This window comes from Lupinus angustifolius, chromosome LG06 (assembly GCF_001865875.1).
Source record: "Lupinus angustifolius cultivar Tanjil chromosome LG06, LupAngTanjil_v1.0, whole genome shotgun sequence".
NCBI classification, from domain to species: domain Eukaryota; kingdom Viridiplantae; phylum Streptophyta; class Magnoliopsida; order Fabales; family Fabaceae; genus Lupinus; species Lupinus angustifolius.
The window spans coordinates 277,023-292,470 of NC_032014.1; the positions used below are offsets into that span (position 1 = coordinate 277,023).

The 15,448-nt window shown below is 34.0% G+C and overlaps 4 protein-coding genes and 1 long non-coding RNA gene across 10 annotated transcripts; 2 read left to right on the forward strand and 3 right to left on the reverse strand.

The window, feature by feature from the left end:
- LOC109348556 lies at positions 979–1,594 on the reverse strand. Its single transcript, XR_002107743.1, has 2 exons — positions 1,488–1,594; positions 979–1,406 (listed from the first exon to the last, which is right to left on the reverse strand). It is a non-coding gene; the product is annotated as an uncharacterized LOC109348556 (long non-coding RNA).
- On the forward strand, positions 1,026–2,043 carry LOC109348555 (non-specific lipid-transfer protein-like protein At2g13820). 4 transcript variants are annotated; one of them, XM_019589030.1, is made up of 3 exons: positions 1,026–1,344; positions 1,505–1,589; positions 1,695–2,043. In XM_019589030.1, the coding sequence occupies exons 1-3, from the start codon at positions 1,026–1,028 to the stop codon at positions 1,825–1,827; spliced, it is 537 nt and encodes a 178-aa protein (XP_019444575.1). In that variant the 3' UTR covers positions 1,828–2,043. The 4 variants fall into 4 exon arrangements, with proteins under 4 accessions (XP_019444575.1, XP_019444576.1, XP_019444577.1 ...); XM_019589031.1 differs by having other exon boundaries at positions 1,505–1,588; positions 1,703–2,043; XM_019589032.1 differs by having other exon boundaries at positions 1,517–1,589.
- On the reverse strand, positions 2,030–4,059 carry LOC109348554 (protein CDC73 homolog). Its single transcript, XM_019589029.1, has 3 exons — positions 3,012–4,059; positions 2,380–2,462; positions 2,030–2,248 (listed from the first exon to the last, which is right to left on the reverse strand). The coding sequence occupies exons 1-3, from the start codon at positions 4,015–4,017 to the stop codon at positions 2,156–2,158; spliced, it is 1,182 nt and encodes a 393-aa protein (XP_019444574.1). The 5' UTR covers positions 4,018–4,059; the 3' UTR covers positions 2,030–2,155.
- Positions 4,780–8,355, forward strand: LOC109348557. Of its 2 annotated transcripts, none has more exons than XM_019589034.1 (6): positions 4,780–5,253; positions 5,625–5,793; positions 6,115–6,291; positions 6,383–6,466; positions 7,329–7,410; positions 7,507–8,355. In XM_019589034.1, the coding sequence occupies exons 1-6, from the start codon at positions 4,877–4,879 to the stop codon at positions 7,938–7,940; spliced, it is 1,323 nt and encodes a 440-aa protein (XP_019444579.1). In that variant the 5' UTR covers positions 4,780–4,876; the 3' UTR covers positions 7,941–8,355. The 2 variants fall into 2 exon arrangements, with proteins under 2 accessions (XP_019444579.1, XP_019444581.1); XM_019589036.1 differs by having other exon boundaries at positions 5,637–5,793.
- LOC109348558 (tocopherol O-methyltransferase, chloroplastic) lies at positions 8,886–11,676 on the reverse strand. 2 transcript variants are annotated; one of them, XM_019589038.1, is made up of 6 exons: positions 11,263–11,676; positions 10,659–10,839; positions 10,455–10,559; positions 9,832–10,035; positions 9,629–9,731; positions 8,886–9,212 (listed from the first exon to the last, which is right to left on the reverse strand). In XM_019589038.1, the coding sequence occupies exons 1-6, from the start codon at positions 11,640–11,642 to the stop codon at positions 9,112–9,114; spliced, it is 1,074 nt and encodes a 357-aa protein (XP_019444583.1). In that variant the 5' UTR covers positions 11,643–11,676; the 3' UTR covers positions 8,886–9,111. The 2 variants fall into 2 exon arrangements, with proteins under 2 accessions (XP_019444583.1, XP_019444582.1); XM_019589037.1 differs by having other exon boundaries at positions 10,659–10,834; positions 11,258–11,675.

Consider the following 15,448-nt stretch of genomic DNA (forward strand, 5'->3'; position numbering starts at 1 on the left):
TCTCTTTCTGTGCTTGTTCCCCCAAAAACTAATTATGGTTTCGTTATCAAAATATATCCACCAGTAACACAGATGTGATTTTACAAAAAAAAATGATATACACTTCTATAAAATCAGCTTCTAAATTTTTCTATACTACAAGAAAAGTAATGTGTTAATTAGTTACCTCTAAAGTGAGCAAATCTGATAAGATGTGGAGTTCAAAAGTCACTAAAAGATTAATTAGTTACCTTCTTATTACTCACTATAAAGAGAAATTTACTTTAAATAAACTTTCCCAGACACGTAAATCCAAACTGGAACCTTGTTTACATCAAACAGCCTGTAATTAAGAAAAAACATTCTTGGTTTGTATGATAATTCCTCTCTTTTATTTTGTCCTTGTCGTTGTTAATCTGAACTTTTTTTTGTATCTCAGTGTAATTTAAGTTTGGACCTGATAACTATAGACAATCAAGACGATATATTCTTACATATATGGAATTGGTAATAAATCTATTTCAAATTAGTTTTATATCAGATTATTCACATTGAAATTCTACAAGATTGGCCAAGTTAAATTGTTTCGTAGAAATAACATGCCAATGTCTCCATAAGACACGTGTTATATCTTATTTGTCTTCAGCCATCTTTTTCAAAAGTCTTCTACTTTCAACACATTAGTTTTTGGAACATCATATAAACTCAAAATAGACTTCCCTCTTAGCCTCACATTGATAAAGTTGGTTATCCGCATAACCAAACTGTATATAATTTCCACTTAAGCATATATATGCAAAAAGTAGGTCACCTGCATAACCAAACTTAAGTATATTATATAATAAGTCCCAGATTCCGGGTCTGAACACCTTTAAATATAAATCAAAGTAAGAGTTGTTGTTTACCCAACAATACCTTTCCTTTGTCAGTTTCTTCCCCTTCCTTTCTCTACAAAAACCAGTGTCTTCATAGTACAAAGGACTCAACATACCATTCACCATTACCACTAAAAAAGGATTCCAACATATCAGCATTAAGCAATTCCAATGGCACACAGAAGAATGGAGATGTGTTTAGTTCTGGTCATAGTGGCCATGCTGTGTGCAGGAGCTGCAGCACAATCTAGTTGTGTGAATACTTTAGTCAGCTTGTCCCCGTGCCTCAACTATATCACCGGGAATTCCTCAACCCCGTCTTCAGGATGCTGCTCACAGCTTGCTAATGTAGTACGTTCATCACCCCAATGCCTGTGTCAGGTTCTTAACGGGGGAGGATCGTCGTTGGGAATCAACATCAACCAAACTCAAGCTCTTACATTGCCTGCTGCTTGCAAGGTGCAGACCCCACCCACCAGTCAGTGTAATGGTAAGACAACAAAATTTCTCGTTAAGCAAACCAGCTATTCTTCTGATATATATAGACCAAGACTAAACAGGAAAGGAAACTATATATAACAATCTCTAAAATCAATGAACCATGTGCAAATCAAAATCTTTCTGCTAACTAACATTGTGTGTCAAAACAGCTGCTTCACCAGCAAATACACCAGCAGGAACAGTAGGTGGCTCCCCTGCAGAAGCAGACTCTCCAAATTCAGTTCCATCATCAGGTGCAAAAACCGCTAACACATTGAGGAAGTATCTTAGTTGATACTTCATGGTTTGAGATTTACCCAAGTTCTCTTTTGTCTGTGTTAACCATTCAAGTTGTCATTAAATTGCAGGAACTGGATCCAAAACTGTACCCACAACAGAGGATGGCTCATCCGGTGGGAACTCCATCAAGTTATCAATTCCTATGTTTCTTATTTTGGCAGCAGCCTACACATCAACTTTCAGCACATATTGATTCTTTGATCAAAAGGCCTCCCTTTTACAATGCTAGTTTTTGCTTTGTTATGTTGTCATTATTGTCAATGTCCATGTTCTTTTCATATGTTACCAAGTTGCTTAAGGGTTCCATCTATTCATTCTTGTAATCTCTAGTGGGTTACTTGCATTAGTATTCTGAGATATTTACTCTATTGTCTCTATATTATAATAAAGATTGATTTGTGGTTTGCAATTATAATCTTATGAATAGCAAACATCACTGAGATTTTCCTCACCTCGCATTGAAGACAACCAAAATATGGAATATTCAGTACAATGATCTTAGAATCAAAATTACATACAAATCAAGAATGTGATCGTGACCGTACAAACTCTTCTAATCTGTCCCACACCTCCAACGCCGCAGCCCTGTCTTGATGACGTTTATTCTTACTAATCTGCCAACAAGTTAATATGTGTGCTTAGACTGCAAGCTAAAAACTGAGAAAATAAAGGAAGACAACAATACAATACTTTGAACAAGCACTAAGAAAACAAAGGTAAGGTATATAACAAACGAGATACCCACCGAGATAATCTTTACATTCCACTGCTTCACATTCTTTGCTGACTCCAAACTATCATCTTCAAAACGCATAAAAAATCCAGTAACTGCAATAATTCGAAGGGGTGTCTAAATCAGCAAAGTAAATGTTGGAATATTAGCATTCATGATTGGAGATAGTGTCAAATCAACTGCATTTATGTTGGTTAGATGAAAATAATCAATTACTGATTATTAGGTTAGGAGCTTTGCTATTTAGTATGAATAGAAAAGTATGAAGAGCCTATGAAATTCAAATAGGCCGATAAGATGTTTTATTCACAGTAATCACAGTGGATAACAATTCCAAATGAGCAGACACTGTTATCATAAAACTATTTGTGTGAAAATATGAAAGAGGAGTTCGTACCAAATATCACCATTCTTAGGTTAGAGACTAGTTCGCAAATCCATCCATAAATACCAGATCAAGTGTGTATCCTAACACACAACTTCTCTAGATCATTCTCTTTCAACAGTAGTAATACAGCATAGCAAGGTTTTAAATTGTGGGTGCAGTTATACTGTGTTTAATTGTGGTTGTTTCCTGATTCCCGCTAAACCAGAATGAAATGCAAATAATCATGAACAAAAAACAATAAAAAAATGTAACTCACTCTTATTAAAAATCTCAACATGGTCCTTAAAAGGCCACTCCTTAAACTGCCACTCCTTTCCCAACACAAAAACGGCAACAACTCGATCCCAATCCTCGGGTTTAAGCGAAGAGGGCTTATCCCTAACCTCATAAGCAGTCACAACCCTGTCCCGACTAAGCTTCTTCTGCACCGTGACACAATCTGGCCTGGCCCCGTTCATCTGTTTCACCTTAACATCAGTAGGAATATAGATCCCATCCTCCAAAAACTCCTTCACATTATAAATCGTAATCAGTGTCTGAAACGCACTCGGCACCAGTATTATCGGCACCCCTTCCCCAACCTTGCTCCCCTTCAAATGCATCTTCGGCTTTGGCGTTGAATCGTACCCTAACTCGTCCCCAAACCCTAACCCCCTCTCGTCCGCACCCATCAATCGATTCTTAGCAACTAAACCGTCCTTCCTCTGCCCCGATTCCATCCTCTGCCTCTCATCCTCACGCTTCGTGGCTGCCACCAGAACTCCATAGAAATCCCTATTCTTACACTCCAGCAACGCTTCCCTGTCCTTCAACGGCTTCTCAATCTCCCTAATCATGGAAATAAAGTCCAATTTCGGCGCAACCGGGACCGGAACGGTTTCAATCGAGTTGGAGTCGAAGGGATTAGGGCTAGCGTGACGATGAATAGGGTTAGGGTTGGGAACGGTGTACTCGATGGAATCGGTGGAGGCGAGGTGGCCCTGGAGGTAGAGGAGGATGGGTTTCCGGTCAGGGAGGGTGACGGAGGGGATGCCGAGGGAGAAGGTGTTCTGGAAGTACTCGGTGTGCTTCAGGTGGTGGTTGTTGATGTAGTAAACTAGGGTTTCAAGAGTGTAACGGTTACCTTTGGTGGAACGGTACGCCGTTTCGACGGAGCAAGGGAAAGAGAACTCGTCGCCGAAACGGAATTCACCGTTCACGCGAACGATTTTGTCTAACTCACCTCTTGTAGTGAAGTCTCTCAGAGCTGAAAGGGGATCCATTTTGAATCTGATGAATGTTGCAACTAAACCAATGCTCAATAAAAAACCAATATTGAAACCACTCTTTCTTCAAATAAGTGGATCAACTCTTCACTAATTCGATTATCTTTCGTAGGTTCAACTTCACCACGTTGTCTCACATTTTGGATCAATACCGTTAAATCTAAGTTAAAGTTGTAATTATTAAATATTTTTTTAGTTAATTATATCTCATGGCGGACACAGAGCTACAGCAAATGTGCATCCCACATCTCCTGTACTAAAATGAATAATGTTACTATAGGTGTCATTGGTTGAAAAATATATATTTAACTTCTTTTCACAATGTCATATACATGGAGTGACATTTATTGTGGGACAATAGATATGCACTCTTTCGTTGGAGTAAGACTTCTCTTCATTAACGAAGATACAAGTCGTAATTTGCAGTGTATTTTCAACGTCAAAATTGTAACTTCAATAAAAATGAAAGGTCATAAATGTAATTATATTTTAGTTTTTTAGTGCATTTTGTCACAACTTGTATATCCAGTAAAAAATTTAGGTCATAAATAATTCATTTCGAATTCTTAATCTCTTATTATTAGACTAACTCTTTGTTGTTGTTGGTTTGTAAGTTGAGGTTAGGAGAGAAATAAAAAGATTTATTGACAACTTTGACAAACGGACACTTACCTTGGGCCGTAGGTTTTTATTACGTACCCATGAGGCCCACAGCTATGAATGTGCCACGTGGACTCTTCCTCTCTAAACAAAGGAAGAAACGTTTATCCCTTTGTCATTGATTTGATTCTCTCTGTGTCCTTCTCCATATTATAATTTGATGTTTGATTTTGTAAGAAATTAAATAAAATATATAATGGAGGAGGCATTTTACGTTGACATGGTTGAGTTTCTGAAGAAACCCTCCGTAACGGAAACATTCCTAGATATTTTACTATGCGCTGTTCCGATATGGGTTGCGGTTATGATTGGGTTGGTGATAGGGTGGTCGTGGCGGCCAAAGTGGACCGGATTGGTTTTTCTCGGATTGAGGAGCAAATTCCGGTTTATCTGGACCGCTCCTCCTGGTTTCGGTGCTCGTCGACTCTGGTTCGCATTCACTGCTCTTTCCGCTTTCTCCATTTGTCGCACCTTTTGGTCCAATTTCAATGCCAAACGCAAAGATAAGCCTCAACCCCAATCGCTTACGCAATCTCACAATGCTGACTCCCAATTTGCCAACACAACTAATCGGTAACCTTCTCAATTCCGAATTATTCAGTTTTCTGTTGAAATTCATTTTTCATTTGAATAAGCAGTTAGGGTGTGTTTGTTTCAGCTGCTGCGTGTTTAGAAAAATTATGGCACACAACAGCTTTTTCTGAATGTGATGCAAACACATGCTTAATTAAGTTGTTTACCCAAACACACTCTTAGTGGATTTCTGTAAATTTCATGCTCTATTTAGAAACTGGAGACTGGACCACCGTGTTTTTTTACTTTTATTTTTATAAAAGATTTAAGATATTGGATATAGCATTGATAATGGTGTAGCTCATCGTATTAGAAGAAAAAGAATGGAGTGTTTGATTCATTTTACAACATGGTTATTCGATGTGCATTAGGTCTGGTGATAGGGCCGAGGAGGAGAGAGGGCAGGATATTGTTACACAGACTGATTTAGAACATCTTCTTCATCTTCTTGAAGGGAAGGATGGAGTGATTGATTGGCAATGTTTTATGGAGAGGTCAGCAGCAAACATGCAATACCGAGCTTGGCGTCATGATCCGGAGGTAGGTAGATTCTGAGCTTCATTTTTCATCTCAATGCAGATTCTTCTCTATAATCTGATGAAAAGTCATACATGTCCTATTTAAATGATGATTTTGGATATCCTTTTTTTCAGCAGCACATTTTTCCTCCTAGCTGAAATTGAACTTTAGTAGTCATTGGGTTACATCCATTGTGCATTCCAAATACCTACAATATTCTATTATCATCATCATCATACATGTTGATGATTATCATCACCATAATGATAATGGTGATGATTATATGTTTTTGTAGTTCCACAGTAAAAGTATACCAGCATCTGATGTTGGATTTGTCAACAGAATGGTCCTACAATATACCGTAGTAGAACCGTCTTTGAAGATGCAACTCCAGAGTTGGTGAGGGATTTCTTCTGGGATGATGACTTTCGTCCTAAATGGGATGCCATGCTTGCATATTGCAAAGTTTTGGAGGAATGCCCTCATAATGGAACAATGATTACTCACTGGATTAAAAAGGTATTTGACTACAGATCTTAGAGTCTGTTTAATGTCAACTTCCCATTGGTATTTGGCTCACTAATGCCTCTTTAAATCTTTCTGCATGTAGTTCCCCTTTTTTTGTAGTGATCGAGAATATATTATTGCACGAAGAATATGGCAGGCTGGAAATTCCTATTACTGTGTGTCGAAGGTACGGTTGTGATTTTATTGTGGCTTGTTTCTGTTTCTCTCACTAAAGCTAGAAAGATTCTAATTGATTTGAAGACACTAACTGTCGAAGTTTCGTTTTTTCATTAGAAATAATAGGAGTATAGGATAGGGAGGCATGGACTATGACATTAACCCAACCCCCACACAAAAAAATAGAAGGTGCAAACACAAACATACAGAAACATGACAAAATCTTAGTTGAATGCAAATTGGTTATGAGAAATTCATGCCTAGCAGTTTTAGCCAAGTCACTGATTGTATTGATCATATATAGTGTAGTTTGAACTCATTTACAGGATATACTTTGTTGGACGATTTGAATATACCACTCTTGGTAAAACTTATTGTTTTAATTTTAGTGTCTCTTGCGACATTTCTGGCCTTTTCTGTATGTTTTTAGTATTTAATGGAATCCTTCAGTTTTTTACGAATTAATATTTCAATAAAGCTTCAACATTATAAGTTCAAGGGATTGGCCTGGGACTTCAGCAGTGCATGATGGGACAGAAACTAGTCTAATGCCACCATTCCATTGCCTTTTCTTAACAGTTTCTTAATTCTTTACAATCTAAAAAACAGGTTCTTAAAACTTTTAATCATTTATTATACTCCATTGCTCTCAGAGTATTTTCTAGTTTATTAAAGAATTTGTTCAGGTGTTTTGTTGTTTTCAATATAATCCATTTCTCATACTTTTCCAACTAATCTCGATTTGTATGATATATATATTGGCTTTTTCTGTGCTTTTAATAGGTATTTTTTTCTTAAAAATGGGTCGTAAATACATGATTATTATTCTGCGTAAGCCCAGGTTTATTTCTATTTAACCTTCAATGTTGTAGGGAGTGCCCTATCCAAGTTTGCCAAAACGTGACAAGCCCAGACGTGTGGAGCAGTATTTTTCTAGTTGGGTAATCAGACCTGGTAAGAGTAGTTAGAAAACAAATAAGTATTTGCTTGTTACCAGTAACTATCCAGAGATGTTGTTTTAACTGCTAGTTTATGGAAAATTTATGGCAGTGGAATCTCGTAAAGGAGATGGTCAGTTATCTGCATGTGAGGTTACTCTTTTACATTATGAAGATATGGGGATTCCCAAAGATGTTGCAAAATTAGGAGTCCGCCATGGAATGTGGGGAGCTGTGAAGAAGTTGCACTCTGGAATGAGAGCTTACCAGAATGCTAGGAAAAGTGATGGTTCTTTGTCAAGATGTGCATTGATGGCAAGTAAAACAACCAAGATTTCTTTTGACAGAAACTTGCATTCCTCGGAGAATTTGTCTTCGGAGGAAGAGAAAATGCAAGACATCGATAATAACAGACAAAATGGTCCTGGTTTAGATTGGAAGTGGGTTGCAGTAGGTGGCACTGCTGCTCTCATTTTGGGTGTTCACAGTGGTGCAATAGGGAGGGCATTGTTATTGGGTGCAGGACACAGACTTGCACGGAGGTGAGTGTCATCTATAGAATCAAGTCAATGGAAAGTTCTTTTTATATCTCCATTCTGAAGATTCATCATCCTAAATTATATTTAAACAATCATATTTACCATTATCAAATGTTAATTTTGTGGTCAATTTGTCTCAACAACCTTGTTAGATTGGTCTCGCTTTTGCATCCTAGAACATGCATAATATTTTTTTTAAACAAAGAGTATCCTTCCAGGTTGTTAAGAAATTATGGACCATAGTGTTGTGTCTTACCAAGATCAATAGCATGGTTTAACATAATGCTGTGAATCGATATGTTCAAACAACAGATAAACTTGTATTATATTGTATCAATTATCAAGCGCTAAACTATAGCAAGCTGAGCTCAATAATTCTGTAACACTTTTGAATGATGAATAGATGTGATCAAGTGTTCATGTTCAAAACACGGTTTCCAATATGTTGTCAATAGAATATGTTCGTGTTCATGTTGTTAACGCTTTCCATTTCATGTTCAAAAGTTATTTATTTTATATATTGATAATTTTATTATCACAAGAAACTGATTGACTATTATGATAATCACTTTAAATTACAACTGTATAATATTTTATGATTCATTCGTAAAGGGTGGCAATTTTGAAAGAAAATAAATTTATTTGCGTTTTCACATCTGTAACTCCAAAGGTTGTTTTGGCGTGGAGATTCACGTGTTCAACTATTAACTGCTAATTATTTGGGGTTCATTTGCATTAAAGCACTCATAAGAATTCCTTGTTTTAATATGAATACAGAGAGCATGTGAAAAGACCCCAAAAAACAATGAGGAAAAACTTAAATCCGTAATTCTTATTGGATAATTAGCTTATGTTATAATAAAGGAACATTTTATCTTAGAAAAAGAAGCATTTTTACAAAACTTCATTCAGAATGAGTTTTTTTTCTTCAGATTATAATCATAGATAAATATAATCACAATCTAATTTATCCTGTTTTATCAAACACACATGCTCAAAGCATGCCTATCTTTATTGGTTCAATGCAAATATTGAAAATAAGGGGCTTGTATTAGCATTTCATTCTCAACCCCTTTTCCATTTATTCTTTGTCTTATTTCAAAACAATGAGTCTATTGCAATTAAATGAGATGGAAAACGTATTTCATTGTATCAGAAATCATTATGCCTCCAGATATTCAAGCTTTTCTACATGTAATGATGGAAAACTTAATTAGACCCTTCTGGTATCCTTCTATCATCAGTGGCATAGCCAAAGCTCCTTTTATGGTTTTCAGTCCTGTCCAAAACCAAATCACCAAATTCAGCCTAACATTATAACATAATTATATTATTTGAAGAAACAATTGGTACATAAGTGTTTCTTCTTCACCCTTGTTTACTTCAAAGTTTCCAGATTTTGCAAGACCTTAGTGTTGTTAACTTGTAAGAGAGTATAAATGAAAATTCTCTACCAATGTCCTTCCATTTTTCTTCCTTAATGGAGTATAGCTTATGTTATTAATCCTAATCAAGCTATTTTATTGAATCATTTATATCCTAATAAGATAATTTTATGGTTACTAAAGGTGCTGCAATATAGAGACCAACTATGTTGATAGCAATATAGGTTACTTACTAAGGAATAACTATGATTAACACCAAGACTTAAGGGAGATGGCATTTTCTAAGTGTTAATAGCAATGCTGAGCTTACCGCTGCGCAATAGCGATACGAGACCCTTCCATGTCAACGCCGAGCGTATCACTGCTGGCCAAAATGGAGCAACATAGGAGGACCAATCTTCTGACTTGATGTCCTGGCATGGCAGAAAACAGGTATTTTTGAAATGATAAGAAGACCTCAATAGATATTCATTCCACTTAACTTAATAATTGAGTATTCGATAAATCAGTTACCTGGAGTGATAGAGACTCAAGTAATCTAACATAATCAGCAGTTGAGCACCAGGCTGGAAGATAAAATGCATCACATATCTTCTTTAACAGATTTTGCTCCCATGGTTTTAAAGATTCTTCAGCAGGGCCAAGATCCCTGTGGCACCATGTTACTATTATTATAGTGCCACCTGGTGCAGCCACTCTAGCTAACTCACCAACAAACTGTGAATAGTGCATGGTCAATATTTATTATTTCTGTCATTCTTATGTTAGAATTGAAGTTGAGAAATGAATACAATCACAAATTAAGGTGCTAGAGAATGAAACATGTTAAGACTTCAGGTGTAACTAGAACCGTTTGCACAACTAAGTTTTGATGAATTCCGGATTAGATTCAGCAAGGACCTCTATCAAAACTGGGCGATAGATAGCTAACATGCATACCGAGGCTCATAATGGGAGTAGGATTAGCTACCTTTGTGACATTGGGCATAAAACTTAAGGGGGAATGCTTAGTGTATTTAAGGATATGTTGGTCCTCTGTGCTATTGTGTTTTGCATTGTAGTGTAGGTTATTAATTCCATGTATTGTAAACACATGACATGAACCCAGATTGGGTAAGGTTTTTGTCTCAGTTTACCTTTGTTTTGTCAGGCATATGTTCTCCACTCTCCATAGACCACACAAGATCAAACTGGCCATCAGGGAATGGTTGCTTTAAAGCGTCTGCGACTTGAAAGGAAACCTGTTATGATACAAACATGAACCGCGATTTCATTAATCTTTTTAGACAATTTGAAGCATAAAACGCGAGAAACATCGGCAAAAAAAGAAAGATATATACCTTGTCAGCTAATTGTTGAGCAGCAGCAAGAGAATTAGCTCTTGCAGCTTGAACAGGACTGAGAGTGATACCTGTGCTTGTTGCCCCAAATTTCTTGGCTAGGTATCTTGAACTGCCCCCTATGCCACACCCAACATCAACTATACTCTTCGGCCATTTGTTGGTTGAAACCTCATCTGGGCATTAAGAGAAAGATTAGTTATAACTTACAAGGACATAACATGTTGTACAAAATTTCAGGGCTTATTTAAGTTTTAGTGTACAACTTATTTCAACAAGGACGAGAATCAAAATAAACTAAGTTGCAGGGATTTATAGCAAAATCTATACTTTGGGAGGATTACAAAACAAATCATCATTACTTTACAAAGGGGAAAAACACATAGAAGACTATTTTATTCCATTCTAACCTATCTACCCAACACATGTAACGTGTCACAGAATCCAATTACATTTAAGAGAGAACATCCAAAGTAGAGTTGAATAATGTTAAAAATACAATCTTTTTGGTCCAAAACACATCGAAATCTCAAAGGGGTACGTCATACATACATAGTGCAATCTAACATTGAGTGATATTATAATATGAGGATATATACCTGATGTAGAAGAATTGAGAGAAGCAAAAGTGAGAGCATTTTCAATCATACGGATCTGAGCAGCACGATGGTCAGAAAGAGAAACATTAGTACTATTGGGATCATAAAAACCATGATGCATATGGTCACCCCATATATCTTCCCAAATAGGAGAAGATTCATCGTAGAATTCAGCAATACCCTTTTGTAGAACACCCTCATCATCATTCACCATTGTTGATGTTGTTGTTGTTGTTGCTCTTATTGATAAACGTGGGAAAGTGGTGGTGTGAGAATGAGTATAAAAAGAGAGTGAAGAAGGTCTTTGTCTGAAGTTAGAAGTAGTGGTAGAGGGGAAGAAGGGATTGGTGGTAAAAGCAGATGTAGTAGTAGCAGTAGCAGCCATATCTTGTGTATGATAGAGTTTCAGAGAAAGTAAGTGGTCCACTTGCACTTCTCAATCTCCAATACCTAAACTCCATATATAAAAACATAAAGACTTATGTGATGATGAAACCATACCGAAACAACAATCAATAAGATATTTATAGCATATTAATATTTTAATTTTAATTAAAATTAATTTTAAATGATATCATCAAAAACCATAAAATATAGTTATTTGTAAATGTGACGTGTTACATGTGTGTTCCTAATTTTTTTCTATATAAAAACATATCCATAGGCTTTGGAATCATCACCCACATCTTTTATGTCTGGGAATATTGTGGTAACTTGATGTGGAATGACGGTTAAGTTAATATATATACTGATAGTGTGTATTTTTTATATTGTTAGTCAAATATTCATCATTAATTTTGTAATCATAATTGAATTTCAAATAAAAGTAATATAAATTAATTGTGGATAATATAGTAAAAGTGTAAAAAATTTACAAATGTATAGATTTTCAACTCTTTAATTATATATTTATTAGTTATTTCATAAGTTTTTTATTTAATTATATAATTATTTCTTCCATTTCTTACTTTATGTTTAAGTTTATGGAATTTAGATGCTATCCTCTAATACTCAAGAATCCACTACTGAAGAGATTATGAAAATTGTTTTTTAACAAATATAATTTTAAGTTACTTTTAATAAAAATGTAAAGTTAAAAAAACTTTCTTTTTCTGGTATTGAGGAGCTCAACTCAAGTTTGTATATATAGTTGATACAGTTTAATTAAAATAATATTATTTTGTTTAAACTATAGAAATTCACATAAAATATCATTACTTCCTCCTTTTACATTTGACATCACTCATTCCAAGGGAGTTATATATATATATATATGATAATGTGATATCTTATTTTTCATTTTGAAAGTAATGTTATCACAATTAATATAATCACAACTTGAAATATTTTATAATTTGGGTTTGAATCTATGCTATATTTTCTCCACACAAGTCACATTAGATATATTAATCAAAAGTTCAACACTATTCTTTTATTCATTTGTTTCGCTTTGTAGTTACTATAATGTGATAAAATCCATGAAATTTTAAGATGCGTAAAAATAATTACAACTAATATAAAAATTAAAAATTATGGCAAAGCTTCCGCCACTTGAAATATTGAGCAATTTGTTTGTTTGTTTTTTTGTCAAAATATTCTTCAACACTTGCAAATAAAATAAAATAGAATTATAAATTTACAATTGGTAGAACAATCAAATATCGTTCTTGGAGACTGGACTTTCATTATGCAACTTTCATTGTGCAATAACAAACTACAATGCATATAACTTGATGAGATAAACCCTTTCACAACTTTCTCTTTATCTAAAGTAAGCAATGCCGACGTTGGTTTAATGGTACATATTTGATTCTTCTTAAGCAAGAACCCGAGTTTGAGTCTTGTGGATGAAAAAAATATCTGTTAAGAGAGTTAATTTGCCTCCAATACGATAATAATTGTGGGAAACCAAAAAAAAAAAAGTAAGCAATGCTTCTCTCTTCTCCTTCGTAATCCATGTATCATTCAATTGTCATTTACATAAAGTTTGCAACTTTCATTTAACAAAGCATAGATCCACCTTAACCAAGCATACAAAATACCATAGTCAAATTTTGTTTACCATCTTAGAGATATTGATATATGAATTATTCTGCTTGTATTTTATGTCTATCATCTCATCCTTTTTGTATTTGGATTGAGTATTTTATAACACTTCCATTTTGATTATAAAAAAATATAGGCAAAAATCTAAGATACTAGCCATACAACTGTTTATTTATTGGAATCAATCATATGTCATGATATATATAAAGTGATGCACAATGTGTGACAAAATATATGTTTCCTCTTTTATTTTACCACGAGCAACTCGGTTACACATTTAAAGGGGGCATGTTTTTTTAATAAATAATTTAGTAGATGTTTTTACACTTTATAAATTGAGTCTATAAAATTTTAAATTAATAATATCAAAAGGGAAGTTAATAACAAAAACTATTTTGAAAATATAAAGTGGTTTTAGATAAATTGTGAGTAAATCTGATTTGTTTGGCTGGAGGCATGGAGGAGTTGCTGTTGACCCACGTCATCCTCACGCATAGTTTTCACACGCATTCACTGTTAATTCACAATTAGTGTTATAAAAACTCAACTCAAACTGACCGATCCAATCGGATCAACTGTAAACCGGACATGTCACCAGTTTGAGTTTTTCATCTATCTAGTTTTGTATCACACGCTTTCACCGTTAAGTCAATGGGCCCAATGCCTTTTTTATTTCCGCAGCCCAATATCTTTTATAATATATAAAATATTCAAAATAATCAATAAAACGCAAAGAATAAATGCTTAAATTGAAAAAAATACGCGGACATTTTTTATTTATATGAAGAAGAAAAATATCCCCTTTTTTCTCACCATTCAAGCAGAATTGATAATTTCATGTTTTTAAATTTTACTTACTTATAGTAAATGATGCTAGTTTATAGTAGTTAATTTTCAAGGATTATCTCCCTGCAAATAATTACTAATAATTCTTTCTCTCAAAGGTAAATTCATCAAGATTATTACTAATATTTAACATATATGAATGATAATCAATAAACTATTGGTCTAGTGGTATAAAATTATGTTAGATAATAATCAAAAGGTTAATGATTAATTCTTGTGAGGAATATTTGTTAGGAAAGAGAATAAACCGAAATGGTTTATTCCTTCTTAAATATTTAACATGTTAGTTTTTTTTCTTATTTTTTACTAAATTATGTTTTTTCATAGTGTGATGATCAGTACTTTGGTAGAGTTAATATTTTAGTGCATCATTAATTAATCTCTTAAAAAACAATGTACTTAGTCTAAAAAAATTAATAATAACTCAAATTAATCTCTATATCAAATGTATAGAATATATCAGACCACTAATATATATATATATATATATTTCTACAAATCCTATAAAAATTATATATATTATAAAATAATACTCTTTACCTATTAATGGATGATTACTTTTATAGGATGATATATAACTTTTTGTTAATTGTAAATATTAATTTGTTATTAAGGATCAAAGTTATCCAATTATATTTTGTATTAGTGGGAGCCTTACCAAAACTAAATAATGAAGAAAAAATGAAAAGGTCTTCTGACTTAATTAATTAATAATAAGGGAAAAAGATGTAACATCGACACCGTAAGAGTTTTTTATACTCATTATACATAATTCTTTATCGTGCATCAATATTACACTCTAATAATAATTAGATTTAGAAAATTTAGAGAGCGGGAGAGAATTTTTTTTGACCAAAAGCAAAGAAAATATAGAGAGAGAAAATAAGAAAGAAGAGAGAGAAAGAATGGCGTTTAAAGCAAAGTGAGCAGAGAAAAACAAAACACAACAAAACACATATATATTAGTACTATAATAATAATAGATGTAATAATTTGTTTATTTAGTATTTATATATTGTATGAGATCTGTGTTTATATATAAACTCATTCAACTCTTGTGTTTCTTCTCAACCTTTCACTTTGAATCCATCGCCATTGCATTTCTGGGTTTTTCATTATCATAAAATAGAACTCTGATAAAATACATTAGAAAACATGGGTACTTGCTGGGTCTGAGAGGATGAGCTTATTGAGTATGTTTTTGGATTAGGGTTTTGTTTCACCAGTAGAAGGGGTTTTCTGAATTTTGAAGATTTTTCTTTTTATGGTTTGCAATAGCTTTTAGATTCTGGGTTTTGA